The 21,192-nt window shown below is 36.0% G+C and overlaps 1 protein-coding gene and 1 long non-coding RNA gene across 8 annotated transcripts in view; one reads left to right on the top strand and one right to left on the bottom strand.

Annotated features, from left to right (window-relative positions):
* tcf4 (transcription factor 4) overlaps positions 1-16,496 on the bottom strand; it is a 207,484-nt gene extending 190,988 nt beyond the window's left edge. For 3 of the 7 annotated variants that reach the window (XR_016090848.1, XR_016090849.1, XM_088911565.1), the window contains exons 1-3: positions 14,261-14,857; positions 13,990-14,028; positions 12,888-12,960 (exon numbers count right to left, since the gene is read on the bottom strand). Coding sequence is in view for 5 of the 7 variants with exons in the window: in XM_088911565.1 (XP_088767691.1) it covers positions 12,888-12,960; positions 13,990-14,028; positions 14,261-14,362 (214 nt within the window). In the remaining 2 variants the exon portion in view is untranslated. Of the gene's footprint in view, positions 1-12,887; positions 12,961-13,989; positions 14,029-14,260; positions 14,859-16,143 lie in introns of those variants that run through there. The other 4 variants (XM_088911569.1, XM_088911567.1, XM_088911566.1 and 1 more) reach the window with 3 other exon arrangements.
* A 39-nt stretch (positions 16,497-16,535) lies between these two features.
* Positions 16,536-20,956, top strand: LOC148837394 (uncharacterized). Its single transcript, XR_016090847.1, has 3 exons — positions 16,536-17,006; positions 17,736-17,831; positions 19,662-20,956. It is a non-coding gene; the product is annotated as an uncharacterized LOC148837394 (long non-coding RNA).
* Positions 20,957-21,192: the final 236 nt, after the last annotated feature.

Below are 21,192 nucleotides of genomic sequence, written 5' to 3'. Positions count from 1 at the left end.
CATATATATATATAGAAACAGTGGCTATATTACCACTAATCAAGCACTTTTAGATTTTTTTTGTTTAGAAATGTGGTGTGGTTGTATGAAAATGATCACAATGTGAACATTCTTACATTTTAACAATCTCATAAGCAGGACCATAGCTAGTCCTATTTCCACCATTATAGTACAGTACAAAATCCTCATACAAAGGTCTTTGTATTTGATGAGGTAAGACTTAAGCTTATGTTAAAATAAAGCTTTGTTTTAGCATGCTAATATTGCTAAATCGTAGGCTTCCAAGGAGCTGCATGAAAACCGGTTATTATTTTACACACAAATACGAAAAAAGAGGTACATGGGGCACTGTACAGTTTTGAAAATGAAAGGTAAATATTTTACACAGACAATTGTGAGTCACCACAAAATGTGGCCTACCTGCTTTAACCTGGTACCCTCTTTCACCAATACGGCTCTTACTGTATATTTAGTATATACAGTAGTACTCATAGCAGCATCCCTGTCCGTTGCTCCAAGGAAACTAAAATAATGTCTAAACTGCCTTATTGGTGTGTCCTTTCATTTAAAAAAATGTATGTGGTTTACATACAGTGCATCACAATACTTCAACATGGGCCATGTATCCTGCTCCAATTATTAGATGCTCGTCTAATATATTAAACAAAATATGAAATATTACACAAGACACATCTAGAAGGTTGGTTCTTTGTCTCACATAATACCATTTCTATGACAGGCAATAAAAGCACAACCCAGCAGGCAAACTAAAGGGCAGGACTGATTTTATTCACACACAAGAAGCTATATTTCAGAGGAGAAATGGATACTATTACCACAACAAAGGCTAGCATTGAAAAATGGCCAAGCGATTATTTGAAAACCTCTTTTAATGAACATTATTGCCACTTCTTTTAAAGCGTGGGTTTCCTGAGAAGAGATCAGACTCGTTTCCACAAAATAAGAGGGCTGCAGAAATAACAAGGACATTGTGACTGACCATGTCTGACTGTGCTCTGCACTCTGCCTGTACAAACACAGGAAAGGGTACTCTGCTCCTCAAGGACTAGCAAATTACGTTAACAAAACAAACATATTTTTTTCTTCATTTTTTTTTCCATTTTGAAGGAAATATCAAAACACTGAGCAAGTGAGAAAGCAATTACCTCATAAAACAGGTAAATATTTTTGTGTTACTCTATAACAGCACTTCTGATTCCATATTAGTGAAAACAATACAAAGGAAGCATTAAAAGCTTACTGTTAAAAACAGCTCAAAACTGTAAATAAAGACAAAAGTTTGGTATGTTTTGAAAGGCGGCAATTTAATTCACATTTAATTCACACTTTGGAAAAATGTGTAAAAGATTTTAAAAAATCTAAGCACTGTAACAAGCCGAGGGTATTATCACCTGAGGTAGTTAAAAATGTTATGTTTTCAGGAAGTTTGATCGACTTCAGCAATGTTTTCTGCTTATTATGGATCTGGCGCATCAGTAGTGCGTACACAATGGCAATGCAAAAATGATGCCGCAATTAGTCAATTCACACCTGCTTCAGTATAGACGGCAAAACAACCTCACACCTGTTCCTGATACCCAAGGATATCGCAGGGAATGGAGACCAAGAAATCAAAACTCTCAAGAACTCAATTAATCATTCCCCAGTTACAGCACAGTATTGCACTGTACAGTACCTTGGAAGTACGCACAGCCAAAAGTGACCTCCTAACTTTTGTTCATGATGAGGGCCTTATAAAATATATGACAGGGAAAACTGTTCACCCACAATTCACCGGCGGCATTAGGATCAATGATAAGAGCCAGGCTGGCAGGAGCCATTTCTTCCCATCAAACTCAAATCCAAGTTGAGATTTTTACCACAAGGCTTGGATTTTTTACTTTACTTATTTTTTACAGAGATTTCAAATCTTTGATTATAATTTTGAGTATGGATTGCATATTATTCCACTGCTCACTTGCATGGCTACACCTGAATGCCCAGCAATTGCGGATACTTGCTCTGCTCATTGTTTTATTCAAGATTTAAGGCAATGTTATTCACGTAAATTCTATCTTACATGACAACAATTAGCCTAAGTTATTTTTATTACATGACTGACTAAGTAAAAAGTAGGTTTGGTTTAAGTGCACTTCTGAAATACTCGGCAAATGAGAAATTAAGCTCTGCAGCATGTACAGCTTGTGTAATCATGTGAAGAGAAGAGAATGAAAACTCCATCCTTCTTCCGCTTGAAAATCAACTATTACACACCCATGTTGCCTTCCATTTCTGTATTGGATACTTCCAACTGTGAAAACATCTAATGTGAAAAACATCCTAACAGATTTAATCGGTCAGAAATGTGTTACTTAATTTCTTCACTCAAAATCAATGGGAAGCATTGGAGTAGAGTCTCCAGTTAAAGACATGTCTCAACCTAAAGCTCATGATGGTCTAGACATATTCTTTCTTACAATTAGAAGAACAGAAAGAATTACAACTTGAGTGTTTCAAAGCATTTAGTATTTTCATCCTGTACTGCTTTATTTTTTGTTTCTGTCCAAGTCATCCAATTAACCTTTTAGGTTCTAATGGTAAAGTCAAAATTTGCCTTGGGAAACAAAAAATACTCTGACAGCCCAAATTCAGCTAAGGAAATTCATTTACAATTCCAGTCCTAAAAGGCAACCTCCTGTCTTATTTGTTTTTGGTATTGCACACAACTCCTGAGGGCAGAGGTTACCAGTTCCTTGCTGAACAAGAACACTGAAATGGCTATAAAACTGCAATTTTACCAGGTCAAGAAAACCACAGGTTTTTAATGAGGCATCCCAAGCAAATGTGAGCCAATTTACAAGGTAATGAATTTGTAAAAAAATATTTCTCTCCCTCTCTGTCATACCTCTTAACTTCAGAATAAAAGTTTACACTGTGCAGGACCTGTGCAATCTGTTTTTCGCATTAACAGTGCACTGGGCTGCTCTCTCCAATCACAGCTTTCATCTCCAGAGGAAACTAGGGGGCTGGATTCATTGCGGTCATAAAAAAAGCAGCACCCCACCCAGACTGCCCATTGCCAAAGTTGCAGAGCCGAAATGGCTGGGTTTGTATTATTACTCAATACTGAACACCTGCAAACTTAAAAAAAAATCTATTCCTGCAATGAAGGCTGACAAAAGCCTTTCATGTGAGAACTCTTCCATGGGAATGCCTTAACAGCAGCTCAGGTTACATTCCACTGACCCACTCCATACTATCAACTGCTGAATGACTTGGAAGAGAGTGTGCTAAATAGTACAAATGCATATATAGTGAGAGGTATAGCATACTGCATGTTCCTGATCTATATACAGTGGCAACAATATTATTCAGTGCTATGTTTCATTCATTCATGTGATCCTTTCAATTTCATTTGAATATCACAATGATAAAACTGCTCGTTTGTGTGAGGTGTACTTTCAGGGAAGTTGAAAAAGAAACAGATTTTGCTGAAATACAAAACTTTTCAGAGACAATTTATACCAGATGTGCTCAACAACAATACATAGGCAGAGACTGAATACTTCAGATGTTGCACAGAAGCTAGCTGACGAGCACAGTGTTAAGGTTTCGGCACAAACTGTGAGAGAAAAAACAAAGGAGTGGGGATTTAATGGTTGAGTTGCTGGAAAAAGCCGAGGCCTTCTTTAGTACAGTTAACGAGAAGAAAGGACTAGTCCTGCAAGGAAAAAAAAAACTCCAAAAGATAGAAGATTATTTTGTCATGGTTGTATGGTCAGATGAGAGACTGGGTGTATTTTCTGGTTGGTTCAGGAGGTAGAATTATAGCATGGGCAATGGGGAAGAGTCACTAGGAGACATTAAGAAGAGTGCCTATATCCCACAATGACATAAAAGGAAAAGGAACTGTAAGAATGAGAATATTTCTGTTCCAAAGGGACTGAGATCCCAAAACCACATTAAATATTCAGTCACTGCCAGAATAATTCCCAAGTACACCTTTCACAAAATCTGCTTAACATGTCCTACAGGAGAAAATGTGATTTTTAGGCATCCTGAATATACGTTTTTAATTAAAATGTGTGGATTTTTCTTTATTACACTGAATATCTGTAAAAATACAATAAAATGAAAGCACTGCTGCTACTGATTACCTGTTTTAAACATGAGATCCACTACGTATAATGTTTATAATTATAGCATGTACTGTACCTTTCACACTTTGGAAACCCTTTTCCTGGCTGTCTCTTTACATTCCTACAGTCTAAAATAATCTTCGTTTGGCTGGATTTGATGAAAATGCAAAATTCTTATCCCCACTTTAACATCAAACATGGTAATAAAACACCAGATTAATCTCAATCAGCTCTATCACTATTTCTTACCCTACAATGTCTGCAGACATTTGATATACCTGGCGATACCTGCAGACACATTATTTTATTAGAAATCCTCTGCTTTGGTCCTTTGCAAGTTCATTGCAGAAATATTGAAGTCTGTAACTTTTTCTTCTCTGAAATGAATTCCTATAAACCAAAAGAAGTAAATACTTAAAATGTATTTGATAAACCCAGAGGTTATTACAGAAGTCGACTGATTTTTTTCACCCCCCTAATGGAAACAGCTGCTTAAAAGGTGCAAAATCTAAAAACAAACTAGCTTAAAAAAAAAACTCAACAGTTACAATTATAGCCCTTAAACCAAAACTACTTAAAAAACTGACACGGGTTTTGTTTCTTGTTCACAACACCTGTGCTGGCATGGGTATTCCAGGTTAGCATCAGTCTTACAGCAGGCTGACAAAGAGACTGCACTCCTTTTGTGACAAGTTAAAAGTCTCTTGCTGCCAAGCACAAAAAAATAAACAGAAAATAAATTAGCAACAGCAGCAACTACTAATTCTAGCTGGCGATGTGATTTGCTTATTGTACTTATTGACTGTAAGTAAGGAATACATACTGCGAGGCTGTCTGCAATACATCATATCCCAACTATCTGTGTACTGTTTTAATATTTAATTTAATTTTTAATAGTTCATTGTGCCTAGTGCCCATATCTACATTGCACTGCCAGCTTGCCTTGTCATTCTGTTCATTTATTGTTTCTTACATCAACATAATGTAAACTAGCAATAGCAGTAGTATTCTTCTTAAAAATCAGTGGTTTTGCCAGTTCTAATGGAACCTCAGAAGAGCTACAGATTGTAATCAAACAAGACCAAGGCTAGATGTGGCAAATTACATCTCAAGCCTCAGCACCGGGAACGATAGAAAGACATTTACTTGAACATCACACTAAGGCCAAGGGGAAAGAGCCAGATGTTAGCTTACCAAAACTTACGAACAAACAGCTGAATCTCGGCAGGTCAGGCACCGAATCTTTGAAAGCAATGATGAGCTCAGGGCTTCTCTTCTGCCACACAACACCCCAGGAAAAATGAGCTGGTTCTCACAGTTCATACACTGAGAGGACAGGCATAGTATGCTAACATACGGTGTGTGCAGCTCTTGGCTAAAAGACTCATTTATTTTAAATTCGTCTCATAATTCTCTTCTCTTTTAAGTCTGCTTGCTTTGCTAATGAAAGCTTTTATGTTCCGTGTGATATTTATTAATCCCAGTATTTGCCCTATTTTGGCAAATAATTTCACAAAGCTGTTCCAGTTTCTGTTTATAACTTGCCTGTCTTCTGGTAAATCGAGTTATTTATGTTGTTGATCCTTTTATCCCTAGTTTGACTCATTACAAAAAAAAACTGTGAGCACAGTATTTTTAATTTCCGGGTTAATTCTGTAATTACCTACTTACTAAATAATGATGTGTTTATTGTTAATTAGGAACAAATCCTTTTCAAATTCCCCATTAAAGTCTAATAAACAATGCTGGATTAATAAAATGATAAAGGGTTCATAAGAATGAGAATTAACATTTCTGAAGTACTCCTTTTTCTTCCAAATTCAACTGTTATTCTATTTTTAGGCTTTAACTATGCCTGCCAATAGAAAAGTCATAGGGAACCACATAAAAAGCATAACTGGCTTGTAAATGCTGATACTGCCCTTGTCAAATGTAGTCAAACAGGCTCTGGAAAAATAAGAAAAGAAATACAGAAGTTTTTTTTTTAATTTAAAAACAATGTGCATTTTTTTTTGTGTACATTAAACTGTACATTTAGAAAACAGTCAGGAATTTACTAATCTGTGAAAGCTACAGCACCACTGCCTCGGGTATTGTTAGATGCCATAGAGCTGTTATCTGAAGAGGATACACTTTGACAAGAACACAGTGCAGGTATATTTTCACCTTATGAATAGGGAGCTTGCAAGCTGCAGAGGAACACGTAGAGGTTAATTCTATGCTGATAAGTAGAAAAAAGAAAAAAAAAACCAACATTTCAGTGAGAACCTTTCAGGTATCACCTCAAGAAGGCTCCACAGCTGAAACGTTGTGTTTATTTTCATTATTTCGACTTTTCAGTATTGAATCAACCTCATTTTCCTAATTCCTCATATTCAGCTTATTACTATTTGCTCATTTTCTCCACTGTTTTATCTTTTTTTTCTATGATGAATACACTCTCCCCTTACAAACCATACTGAAGCACCCAATCAGTTAAAAAGCAAAAGCAGATCACCTCCCCCGCCACCACAACCCCATTAACTCTTCGTATCCTTGCTTTCTCCTGCAGCAGATGGCATTAGGAGTGTTCCAGCAGATTTATATGCAGGGGGCAGGAGCCTTCCTCAAACTGCACAACAAGGACTACAGAACGCACTGCCAGTGCTCTGGAAACAGAGATATAGCTCCGTCAAATACAGTGGCAAGAGAGAGATTTTTTTTTAAGTCCTACACTTTACTGCTCTTCACTAAACTAGGAAACTTCTGTGTGTGCTTCAGCAAAGCTCTTCTTTGCTTCCCAGGTGGCGTACATATGTCAGGGGGGGAAAAAAAACCTGAATTTGACTTTCATTTCTTAAAGCCCTCCAACGTCACAGAGAATGGACTATTGAACGTGTGCAGACAGCCTGGGCTTTATGCTACAAAATGTCATCATTAGGAATTTAAGAAGCCCGAAAAAGGATCAGATGACCACCCATAACACTAAGTAATTATCAGTAATCCTCAGATCAATTAGTAACTAGCAAACAAACGATCTGGGAGAGCCTAATGTTCTCTTATCATTGCTACTGTTTTCTTATTTTCATATGTTCTGCCAAAAAATTAACAGTAGCGAAATGCATGCAATTTTTTTTATTTGTAATCTTTTTTTTTAAGGGCAAAAGCTGTTCAACAAGCAAACAAAATGCATCATGCACTCCACACAAATCAGTAAGCAGTCAAGGACTGTGCAGTTGGACAACGTGCATTAATTACCTATTTCTCAGAAAATAAGACTTTCACTGAAGCCAATGGACAAAAGTAACCATTTTTAAAGTTGTTCAGAAAATGTACAAAAATTAAAAGGTTAACATCTACAAAATGGCTTAATTCGTCCCTTCCACTAAAGGTCACTCACAATTAAACAACCTATTTTATATATTAAACTCAATATGTAGCTATAAGAAATATTTATAGAAAGCAAGTGAAAATTTTCAGATCCCCTCTGAAAATCCAAGATAACATAACAATGGGCATGCAGTTGTTTTTATTCACATATACAGTAAACTGAAGACGATAAAGAACAAACCCTGCAATCTCAATCACCCCCCCAGTATTTTTATTTTCTTGGTGAGGTACAAAATACAAAATCTGCACCTCTGCCTATCACATTTGCAATATATGAAGCGACACCAAAACATAACATTTTCAGTCTCTTAATGAAAATTCTCCTGAGCAATCAGTACAATAAAACCAGACAGTTGACTAAATTCATTAAATCACATAACATCCTGTACTGACTTTCCTCACTAAAAACACGATCGTTCGCTCTAAAGGGTAAATCAGCTCCGTGTATGTCAAAGGCAATGGAACTATGGTCAGTGCAATGTTTCTTATTAAAGACAGCTTGCTTTTTCCAATATCAAAATGCAACATTAAAAACCTCTAAATGAAAAATAATCAAAATCAGTTTATTATTATATTATTATTATTATTATTATTATTATTGCAATGTCAGTCAAAAGTGTTTATATGTTTGGTAATTTTAGACATTTTTTTCTAAAATCACTTGGTGATTTGTCTTGATGCTGTAAAAATAATCATGCACAAACACAGGAATTCATACTGCCAGTGCAGAGATTTAGGCATTACAAAGCCACTGGATCACATTTTTTTCTTAAATAGGGAAACGGGTATTCAAACTTCACCCAAACAAACAATATTTGGGTTTTATCATCTGAGCAAAATATCACCTTAACAAAATACTGCGTATTTGATTATTTTTTAAAGAAAAGCCCAGAATTACCTAAATATTTTTAAAGCGAGTAGGAAAACAACTTATTTTGGTCATCACAAAAGGTCCATATACAACTTTTGTATATACAAGAATTTGTATTTTTAGAACAAAGAAATTTAAACTTTCACTTTATTATACTGCAAAAGGTTTTAAAAATACCCTGAAAAGAAAGGTGATTTAATTCAAGGCCTCCATCTTGAAGTGTGCACTTTTATCCTATCAAGTTAATTACAAGCTGCATTGACATTTTTCCTTCTTTTTATAAAGAATTGCCCTAATTATACCTTTGTTACATTTTACCTTACACTAACAGGTACAATTGTGAACTAGGACTACAAATTGTTTTCCAAACTGCAATTGAGCACAAATCACCAGCACCAAAATCACATGAAAAACTGAAACAGAAAAAAAAACATGAGAAAATGTCTCCCATCAATAAAATGTTATGTAGCTAGGATAATACCTGAACACATCGATTCTACTAACAGGTCTAAGGTAATGATGACCCGTTCTTTTCAAGATGACAGCAATTGTTTAATATATGCTGCTAAATTCAGTATCAGAAAATCACAATTTTCCATAGCTGCTTACTGAAAAATAGATCCTAGGTATAATCTTACACAGACTGTACAAACCTTCAGTCATATGTTTTAGATATCCAAAGCTGCAATTCAGGCTTGATAATTATGGGTGTCTAAGGAATCAGAGAAAAATTTACCAGTATGTACATGACCAGTTTATGTGGGTTACAGTTCAATAAGCACACAAATGCAATAACAGGAAATGTATATCTTTGCTCAAATGTCTAGTCGCTGCAATTATGTACTTTTAGTGCACTTTTTACTTCAACGGTTACATTTAGGATACGTTTCTCACACATCACTCCAGGTATTTGAAGCCTTTCACTTAAACACCACAACCTATTTTCATGGTTTTTTGTGTACATGTAAGACTCCAGGAATACAGGTTGGATACAGGTTCATCTGGTATGGTCAAAGATACGCACTTCACCGATTACATCACAACACGAAAAAAAGTCTGATTTGCCAAATAAGCAGAAACGAGATTTAAAACACAAGGACAGAATTTTGATTCGACCGGAGAAATAGATCGAATAAGAAAAGAATCTCCTTTAAACACAACCAGTCAATTTGATTAATTCTGATGTGAGAGGGATTTTGTCCTGATTTTACTTATTCTCAATGAAGTCAGCCCTTCATCTCCCATGAATGCCTATGGAAAATTCACAAGACCCACTACAGTATCCAAGGGACGTTTTTTAGGTAGCAATGCTCCATTCTGTCACAAACCATCTTTTATTAATTTCCCGTTAGAGCTCTGATATTCGATTTTTTCCCCCTCCCTCTGCTTACCTTCGAACGAAGGAATAAAGTTACCTGAATCCTCAAAGTATGTCGCGGGACTGAGCAGATAGTTGCTGTGAGGAAATGCAGATGTACTTATTTTATTTTCTGCTTCTGATCAAATGATCTCAGAATAGAGTTTTGTACTCCAACAACTCCTCTGGGAATGGGGAAAGGGTTACAATACAGAACAAAACTGCTCCAGAAGCAAATACATTAATAAATAATACATGTATGCCTAAGTAGAGCACTAGGCTTTCAAAATAAAATAAACAGTGTCAACTGCTTTTGGAGAGGATCCTCTGCCGGTGTGGAATATGGCCTTCCCCTGATGGTTTCATCACACAAGAAAGTCAACAAGGGTGTAAACACAGCATACAGCGCCCGGATTGAAGAGGTCAGGCCAAAGCACTGCAACTGGCTTAACGCTGGAACTAGATCACATGTGCCCCCTAATTTTACCTGAGCAGATCAAATGTCAACCATGCTACCTACTGGTTTCAGGGCCAATCAAACCAATACAGCATCTGAACAAATCCATTCATCCCTCCCTCTCCGTCAGAAGACATCCCCACACACCCCTACTTTGTTTCAGCCATCGCTGACCTCACATCCAGCTCCTTAAATCTATCTGGATGTCTCCAGCTAATCCAGAAAATTAATTTTGATGGTAGTTCATTCTCTCTAAACAGAGCTTGCAGGTTGAATGGGGATGGTACGTGTAAAACATCAACCACGGGATGATCAAAGGAAAGCATATTCAAATAAAACCAAGACACTGAATTCATTTTTTTTTCCTTATTACTTTACGGTACCCTCCAACTATGTAAGGCAAAAGCAGCGCTTCACTTAAAAGCCACGCACCACTACTCACATCAGTTCTCAGAGTGAAACCGATATAATTAAACCTGCTAGGGGTGGCCCCACAAAATGGGAGACTTAGACATGCTCTTAAAATTCTTCTTATTGTTGTGGATGATTATTATTTATAACACTAAGAATATTTCTAATAATGCTAAAATGCCCATTAACATCTAATCCACAGTGCAATTAGGGCACAGCTTTTTGTAGTTGTTCTGCTTGCTGGGAAAAAGACAAACACACACTCTGAGAAGCAAAAGGGAAAAAAAAAGTATTAAGTGACTGGTTCCCTCGCTTCATCTTTATTTTGAATGCAATCAGTCCATATTGACTGACAAGCATGACCAAAACAGATTCAAATGAATAGGCGAAGGAACACACAAGCTTGCATAGACCACTTTATCTGCCACCATACAAGCGCATCAAATAAAGCAGGATATTATTAAAACATTCTTACTCCGAACTGTGACTTAATAAGCTATGCCGATTAAGAAAACAAAAATATGGCATGTGATCAGCATATCTCCCTGTGCCCGAGATTCACAATTCTAAACCCTGGCAGGGAATGTGCTTACTGGTTGCGTGCAGTGTGATTCCTTTTCAAAATGGAAAAAAAAAAACCCTCTAGTAGACTTTAATATTTCTCTTTTAGCTGAATTTCCAGTTCCAATTTAGATCTATTTAAACATGTTCCGTGAGTGAACATAAGGTACTTGAAATTTTTTGTTAGTTCATAACCCCCCGAAACATGTCCATTGCACCAACAACTGCTGGAATAAAATGCTTGGATCCCAGTGTTGCTATCACCCTCCACCTGTCTCTGAAAAACTTAATATCAATTTGCAGAAAAGCAGCGCAGAGAGAGGTTGGAAAAACAGGACAAAGAACTCTGCTCTGAAAGTGTTTGCACAATTTAATGTTTATTAATAGCATATTTGTCTCTTAAAATGTATTCTAAGCTACATCACGGGCTGGTGTTTGTACCCAGAATCCCACATAGAAATCCAACCTTTAAACACTGAAGATCGCTGTATTTGGATAGATGATCCACCAGATGATCCTAATCTCTGAATATTTCAACAGAGACATCCATATGCTCAGGCACAACATCTACAGCCCCCACCAAGCCTGCTTTTACTCAACAGAAGGAGTTCACCGAGAATATTCAGATTCGTTAAACCAAATAAGCAAACTGGAAGCCATCACAATGTAACTAGTCTGCAGTTGTGTCGAACAAAACCATTTAAGAACATAATTTTCTCATCCTGACAAAACTAAAACCACAATCTAAAAACTAACTCTAAATGCATATGCAGACACTGTTTAGCAAAGGAGAGCACGACAATACCATGTAAATACCACAAAGGTTGGATGATTCTACTATAAAATCACAAGTATTTTTTGAAATAAGAACACAGTATCTCAATAACAGACGTATTCACATTCTGTTCTGGATGTTTTGAGCACAGACAATTCACATGTTTATTTTGTTTCTTTTTTTTTTGCTTCTCAAAACCATTTAGAAAAACATTAACATAAAGACACTTTAGGCACCAGACTCACTAGTTTAAAAGTTATAATAGTGATAATTTTATTGCATTTTCTTATTAACTTTGGAAGCAAATATGTCAGACCACTCTACGAGTAGTGTTATACACTGCAACATCTTTTAACAGCTCAATGACTGTAAATCACAGGCAAAATATACAATATACCATACCAGAATTTAACAGTATAGAGTGCTGGCAACAGCTCCAACTATATTACATTTTCTGGAGTTATCTTTGTACTACATATAATTGCACCTGCACTTAAGACTAATCATTAGTGTTCAGCTTTAATACAAGTAACTTGCTGTCACTTAATACAGTGCACAAAAGTAGCTTTAAGTTATAAAAGAGCATTGGTCCCTTCATTTCAGCTCTTATTATTAGTCAAACTGTGGCAAGGAAGAAACCCAAAAACATTAATTCTAACACTATTCAATAATTCTCGCTCATGACTCACATAACGGTCACCAAATCAATTAAAAACACAATTGGGTTGGAATGTTTCAAGGACAGACATTTTAAAAACATCCAAAAACATTCACTTATAACAACATCTAGAATATTGTATATATGTAAACGTTGCACATTTAAAATGTCAAAAATAAACTCTATTCTACTACTGCTTCCTAAACTAGTCACAATTAAGTATCAACTATAATCAGCTCTATATCAGTCCTTCCCAATGTCTTTATAAAGCCAACTATGATTAACATACTTGAGCCTGTGAAATGTCCACTTCCAAGGGAGGTTGGTCCATTTTTTCCACTGCTTACTGGGGGAGAAAACATCTAAAAGAAAACAAAGAACATGTTAAAACAGGGAAACATCAATTCTCAGATCACTACATTCAAAATTTTCTATCAATAATTTTAGGTTATATTTTTAAGACACACTAGAGTGCAAAGTATGTGCTCTAATGTGTGCATGTATATACAGTACAAATATGTAATATTACAGTATTCTGCACTCGTATGCATGTTATACTCTTAACTGCATTCAATCAAAGCAATTAGCGCCTTTCCTTCCTTAAACAAGTAAAAACACCGTTATATTTTAAATGTGAATAAAAACATGCATATAGATTACAGCACTCATCCTTTCCTAATCGTGAAGCTACAATGAAAAGGCTTCCCTGTTTCGCAGCTTCAGAAATTCAGTCTCATCCACCTAGCAATTTGGCATGTCCACTAAACTATGGGATCACGCATTACACTGAAATTGACAAGAAAATCCATTGAAAAGAGTGAACTGTGCAGTAAGATTATAGTTGTTCCCTTTAATCCAGACTCTGTATGTAAAGCGAGGGTGGGATGTTTCTAAACCTTTATTTAGCCTGCGATACAGAAAGTTATAAATAAAAAGTTGATGAAGAGCAAGGATTTCAAAAACATGGCCGAAGGCAACATTTCCTGTCCAAACTTCCGAAAAGCATTTCTCAACAGAGAAATCTTTGCCCCAGTTGCGCTATTTGTTCACATTAAGGTATTACGTGCAAAAGAGAAATTGTATTCATTATTTATACGAGACAGTTTCTATACGAAAGTCATAAAAGACAAACACGACTCCTTAGTGTAGCAAACTAAGAGTGTACGACATCACGAATCACCTCTTAAAAACATCCACTATAAACAGTAAAACTGCATGCTTTCCTTTCGTGGTAAAATCTTGGGCTTATTTTAATGTGTTTAAAACAATCTTAGTATACTACTATGAGCTGAAAGTTTAATGCACAAGTCTCTAAAATACCAAGTGAAAATCTAATATAAAACGACAAAAATAACAAAACAAGAAAAATACTTAAAAGTAGGATATACTACCATTGATGTTGGGAACATTTTCAAATCGCTGTTTCGCATCTATAAGACAACAAAATTACTAATGCAAAATCATATTTCTCTGTACATTTTTTGGAAAACAGTTTTATCCACATTATTTTTCTACATTAAAACATTTACAGTAAACAGGTGCAAAATAAACATTTTAAACATTACCTCAGAGATATATGCAATATAATTATTTGTTTAGCAAAGTATATACAATAACCGATCTTTTTTTTTTACTGTCATAATATTTATAGAATTTGCTTACCGCACTGAAATCCAGTAAGTCGCTGAGTTCTTTGTCTGTCCCTAAGGCAGCCATTCGCTGTTGGTGATGCATTTTAGCAAAATCACACAGACCTAAAAACATGGAAACAAATTGCAATCAGAAAACACCAGGTCCCGGACTGACTTGGAAGGCAAATCTAATCACTATTTGAGATCTTCCTGAAAATCCACAGATGACCCGACTCGCAAGATTCCACTTTGCATTTAAAACCAATTCACTCTCAGCGCATCATTATGCAACAGGAGGTTTACATAAAACGAATGAATCCACTGGTACAGTACAGAAAGAAGAAACTGAGATTAAAAACAATTCTCTCCCAAGTCCAACTCAGCCCGCCCGAACGGCAGGTTAAACGGGGGATCTGCAAGTGACAATCCCATTAAAAAAAGAAAAGGTAACAAAAGCTAACGCAGGCACTGAAACAAAAAAAAGGAGGATTCTACGTCTGTAAATATCCTTGATGTGTGCACAAAAAGTATCAGGCCTTTTATTAAATTTTCCCCGGTTGTTAATTTGAAGCTTCCATTCTCCCGAGTTTATAGCCCATGTGCGCCCCTAAACAGTAAGAATGTGTATGGACAGCCACCTAGCTACCTTTCACATACCTTTAACACTGCAGCTGCCAGCGGTTCATTGGAAAAGCAAGAGCAGAACGTGAAAGAAAATCATCTTATTAGGATCTCTTCTGCCGAGGACGTCGATTTCGACCAACTGAACTAAAATCTAAACTTAACAGCGGTGTACCTTTTTGAGGGGGTTAAATGAAATAACTGATAGTTTGTTTTAATCCCCTGAACAAAACTAACTGGCAGGCAGTGAAAAGAAAGTACTTTATAATGAGAAGCCTGGAAGACAAACGCAGTGTTGTGTCTATTGATTGAAGCGCAACCACAGAGCTGGAATTTGAATCTACCGTTACCAAAATTTTACACAATTTGACCACACCAATATTTAATTATGCACATCTCCCGGCTCCAAGAAACAAGCAGTAAAAATCCGGGATTTCAAATTTTAAAGAAATTAGCGCGCCTTTCCTTTTCGAAAAGAGGAGTCAGAGTGTAAATCGCCACGGAATAAAAAACAGAACTTCCTATACTGTAGGTACCATTAAGTCCCTTTGTTGTCTTCTTTTTTTTCTTTACCTACCTTGATTTATATGGGCTAAAATGAAAATAGCAAAAATATTTGAAATTGCGTCATTTAAATGTGACAACACGCCTTAAAATGTTCTAAACAGCTTTCACTACCAGTCACTTGTGATCATTCGCATGTTTTCCTGAAGGGATAAAATTACCTCATCCTATTGAATCAACTTCAACTTAAAACGTGTTTCTAAACACACAATTTATATGGATACAATAAAGTGCTTATTCTTGTTTTTAAATGATCTTGTGTGTCTTGCAAATATTTTATGTAGACAGAATGTGGAGGTTTCAATCATATCACCGACATAAATAGTCCTAGTATTTTATTAACAGTGTAACAACTGAGGAACATGTTAACACTCAATACTATTCAAAAACTTTGAAGTCGCTACCACATGTGACAGGATTATATCGATACAACGGCAAGACAGCAAAAATAATGCCGGAATCATAAAATCGGCATTATCGGGAGCTTTCACGTGTTTATTTCTTTTAAGTCCGAATCAGTTCACATAAATTCTGTTCTCTACAGATGGTAATAAAGTTTTTAAGCAAGTTAGTTGGAGTAGTCAGTAGTGGTTAAGACCCGGGTTTCATCGCGCAGTCGATCGCATCAATAAAGAACAGAAATAGTAAATAGTTCCTTGGAGTGTCAAATTTACACAGAACACACACGATCAGTAAAAAATAATTATAAACAACTACAAAATTGTTTACCTTATATTTGTTTTGTTAATCCACAACAAATCAGTCTCTTTTATATTATCAATAACAACATAAAAAATAAAAAATATATAATTTAAAGGATTTTAAAAATCTTTTTTGTCCGATCGCGGCTTTATTTTTGCTTTAAAACACCATAATCAATTCCAATTCTGACCAGCATCCAACAAAATAAAGTTGTACATCCAGATGTTGCCTTTTGTTAGGGTTTTTTGTTGTTGTTGTTGTTTCTTTTCAGATCCCATTTACTTTCTATTGCACCAGTGCAATATTGTCCCTAGCATGTTTCACAGAGACGCATGCATAAGTCCCATCCACATCCGGGACGCACGTCACCCTCCAGGTCCGGGTCACGTTTGGATGACGTCATAAGGCAAGCGCAGATCTGTCTTTAGTAAATGCCTGAGGGTCCTTAGCGTATGAAATAAGATTAAATAATTAATACTGTGATTCGCTTTCCAGTTTTCTTTTTGTGATTAAACTACCAATAACTGGCACATATATAACCATATAGCGAGTCTAGCAAAATATAAAGCCAGTGAGTAAGATGAATATTTTTTGGGGAGTTGTTTTGTTTTTGGAGAGACCCTGCTATGCTTGTTTGTTTGACTGTCCAGTGCCTTTCAACGAATTTACGAATTAAGTTTAGAATTAACAGGCCATTGGTTACAGGTGTGCGTTATATTATTTTAGGCTTTTTTTGACACAGTTATGGTACTTTTAATGCCTTTTCGCCACACATTTTGTCCAGTAAATGAAATAACTCGTTGCAAACATTTAAGGTTTTTTTGGGAAAACTTAGAGTTCTGCATAATGCGAACGAGAGTTGAATAGGATGCACTGTACATACTGTACAGGTATATAGTTCTTTTTTACTTAATATAGCGTATGTTATAGTTCTGATTTCTCAAAGGTAAAACTAAAGGCGTACTCGAATGTATATCTTAGTATAAAACTATAGTTTTGTGTTTCATGGTCTGTGAAGTAAGTCATAATGCATAATTTAATTTTTCGGTGATATCTGACTTTAAAAGTTAAGACCCTTTTAACTGAGCCAATAAAATGCTTAACAATTGTTTGTTTTAATAAGGAATTGATCTTCTCAGACATAATGTATAATGTTTGAAATGCATCAGTGCTTCAAGCCTTGTGTTTGTCTTAATTCAGCTGTTATCTTATTATTTGTTGTATAAGTATTAGAAGTAGTGGTAGTAGCACTATGATTGGATTAATATCCAGACGTTGTATCCATGTGTGCATTAGGAATATCTGATTTCATTAGACTCTGATGTTGTATTCTTCACGTAATACTAGTATTATATTATTAAGTGATCAGTATCGATTGGCCAGCTATAAATGCACCAGTTTTACATATATAGAGTGCTTGTAAGCATGTAATTATCATTTCAAAGTTATGGGAAATCAGTTTATAATTTCTGTACTTTGAAACGTAAACTTATTTTCACTTAAACTGACATTCTGGACTCCGTGTAGGATTTTGGATATATTCATTATGAGTACTGTAGTGTTCAACACTTCCCAGCATTGGACTGTCCCTTGACCTCTCCCTTTCTTCCCTTTTCTAGGCTCCCTTGTTACTCTTCCTCCTCTGTGAAAGCAGGGAGCAGGGAGCCCACAGCAGCTCTGTGACTTGCAGGCCCCTCCCTAAATGAGTCACTACGGTATATTTTGTGTATATTTATCATGTTTGTAAAAATGTATTTTTCTGCTTAAATAGTTTTACATATGGTATCATTAATTTGAACCTTATCATATTAAGCAAACTAAAAATGGATAGATGAAAAAAACACGCATCTACCTTTAGATCGTAGTGTACATTTTGTTTGGTGACAGCAGATGTAATGGATGAAGTCTGTTACCCCATTTATTGACATCTACTTTTAAGTGCTTTTGTCTTATGTTCTGCCTTTGCAGGAAGATAGACCTCATAGGTTAATTTAAAGTGAGACAGATATAAATGGTTTTTTTTTAGCAAAGGTCAGATTAGGTCTTCATATGATTCTTTATATAATGGAGTTGTTATATGCACAAGCTGTCCTATGAAGTCCCCTTTTATTGCATTCTAGATAATGTGTAAACATTTTTAAAAATCAGTCTTTTTAATCCAATTTAATTGCAAAAAATGAGTACTTTGGTGGTGAAAGGAGTAAAATATTAACAAGAGCCATAATCAAATATCAAAAACTAAACTGTGGTGTTTGCTTAAGTATTCATATTCCAAAGTCAATACTTGGTAGAAGCACCTTTGGCAGCAATTACAGCTGCTAGTCTTTTTGCATAAGTCCCTCCAATATTCACCAATTCTTCTTTGTGAACTTGTTCAAGCTCTGTCAAAATGGTTGGGAATTATTGACGGACAGCAATTTCCAAGTCTTTCCACAGATTATCTATCAGATTTAAGTCAGATTTTGGCTGGGACATTCGTTTTCTCGATAGGGTATTGTTTAATTGTGGCCTAGTGCTTTCTGTCATTGTTCTTTTGAAAGATGAATTTTCATCCCAATTTTAGATTTTCAGCAATCTAAAGCAGGCTTTCCTCTAAGATTTGCATGTGTTTTTTTCCATTAGTTTTTTCCCTCCGTCTTGACAAGATTCCCAGTCAATTCTCTTGAGAAGCAGCCATGTAACATTACTACCACCATTATAGTTTTATCAAGTTAATATTTTAATCAGAACTTGAACACTCAAGCAGAACATGTTTAAGGGTGAAAGAAGTAAAATGTCAGCAAAAACTACAAAGAAAAGCAAAAACTAAAATATGTTGATTACATAAGCATTCACCCTTTTGCTATATAAAACCTAAATTGGTTCAGGTGCACAAAATTACCTTAATGAGCCACACAATTAGTTGAATGACCTCTGTCTGTGTGCAGTAATAGTGGTTCACAGGTTTACAAATTAATTACATCTGTCTCTTTCTGGTCTCTCAGTCAGGTAGTCAGTTTCAAGCAAGACCAAGGAGCTTTCAAAACAATTCAGGGACAAAGTTGTAGAGAAGGAAGGGTATAATAACTTCTCAAGGACCCTTCATATCTCTTTGAGCATGGAGTAGTCAATAATTAAGAAGTGAAATGCACCCAGACTGCCCAGATCTAGTTCTTCCCCCAAATGGAACAACAGTGCAAGAAGGAAACTGTTCAAGGATGCCACTATAAGGACACCAGTGACCTTTGAAGAGTTACAGAGTTCAATGGCTGAAATGGGCAATAAATGACCACAGGTGAAGACTATGCTATTAAGTCCACAATGGGAACTTGTATGGATCTGAAGACAAACATCTCAAATACCACATTCGATTTGCAACAAAGCACAAAGCAAAAGTGATGCTGCAAACCTGTGGCAAAAGGTTTGGTGGTAAAACAAGAAAAAAATGGAAGAACATTATTTCTGATGCAAACCAAGTTCACTATAGTGCATCACTCAAGTAGCCCCATCCTTAGTATCAAGCATGGTGCTGGCAGCATTGTTACAGTTTTCCTTTCTTTCAACAGGGACTGGGAAGCCTAGCAAGACTTCTGGGAAGCAAGGTGAAGTAAAAAGAGCTACCAAATTTAAGAAGAAAACTTGCTTTAGACCTACAACGTGCTTGGACAGAAATGCACTTTTTAGTAGGATAATGATCCAAAGTGCAAGGCCAGAGCTACACTGGAGTGGCTTAGGAATAAAAAAGTAAATATCCTTGAGTGGCCCAGTAAAAGTCCTGACTTGAATCCTACTGAGAATTTGTAGAAAGAAAACTGCTGTCCATAAGCAATCCCCAGGAAGCATACTTATGCAATCCACATATTTCTATGTTTTTCTCTTCAGTGCCTTTATCATTTTGTAATTTGACAATGGAACGCCATAGGAAGGTGAATACTTCTAAAAGGTGCTGAAAAAAATAGTTGGGTACTTGCAACTGGATATTTAATCTATTTACAGAAATTATGTGAAAACAACAAATCTCCAATTACAAATTAATCTGCTCTCAACAACTGACAAACTTAACAATTTACATTAATGTATGTAGGCTTTCTGTATTCCTTTTTAGCCAACTCGCACAGTGAGCATTATGTGATGGTAGTTGTATAACACAGTCCTGCTGATGTTGTATTTAAAGTCTGTTGAAGAGTGACTGCAAATTGAAAAGGTATATTCCAACATCTCAGAATTCATTCCTTCGTTTTCTTATTTAATTCAATTTAAAACCTGCTTTAAATCCTTAAGTCACTCTGTTAGGCTGTTAGGTTTCTTTATAAAGAAAATGTTACCAATTTTGATTTAATGTTTACACCCACCCACCCATATTCCACCTGTTACATCCAATTCAGGGTCACAGGGGAGCCAGAGCCTATCCTGGCAAGCAATGGGCGCAAGACAGTGTCCACCCTGGATGGGACACCAGTCCACTGCAGGGGACACACTCAGACCATGCACACACTTTATCCAATGCGGGGTCATGGGGGAATGGGAGCCTATCCCAGCAAGCAACAGTTGCAATCACAAACACGGACGCACAAAACAAGGCCAATTTTCCCAGAAGCCAATTGACCTACCAATGTGTCTTTGGACTGCGGGAGAAAGTGTAATTGAACAGCCAAAATGTTTCCTTTCATTTTCTTTCTCAGTCTTTGTCTGATAATGTTTAATACATAGTGGAAGAACACAGTTAAGTTAATATGTCATATTAAAATGTGTCATCTCCAGTAATGTAAGGGATTTATAACTTGGTAACTTTGTTCAGTTGGTTATCTTGATGTATTGTTCCCCCTGTAAAAGTTCAATAAAAAAGATCTTCACCCAAAAATTTGTCATGTCAGGTAGGTTGAACTTACTGTCTATAAAGCAAAAAACAGAAATGACAAGATTCATTTCACAAGCCTTCTCCACAGCATACTGATGTAAATGAATGTATTGTAACAAAACTGTTTGCAGTACTGTTCTGTAAGGACATCATTTCTTATCATTTTTAATTAAAATGGAGTATTTCATATCTTGAATGAGATTATTGATTATCAACATTTTGTGATTTACATTAAGCCA

This window comes from Atractosteus spatula, chromosome 3, assembly GCF_055471065.1.
Source record: "Atractosteus spatula isolate fAtrSpa1 chromosome 3, fAtrSpa1.hap1, whole genome shotgun sequence".
Classification (NCBI taxonomy): domain Eukaryota; kingdom Metazoa; phylum Chordata; class Actinopteri; order Semionotiformes; family Lepisosteidae; genus Atractosteus; species Atractosteus spatula.
This window is presented reverse-complemented; position numbering and strand designations above follow the sequence as displayed.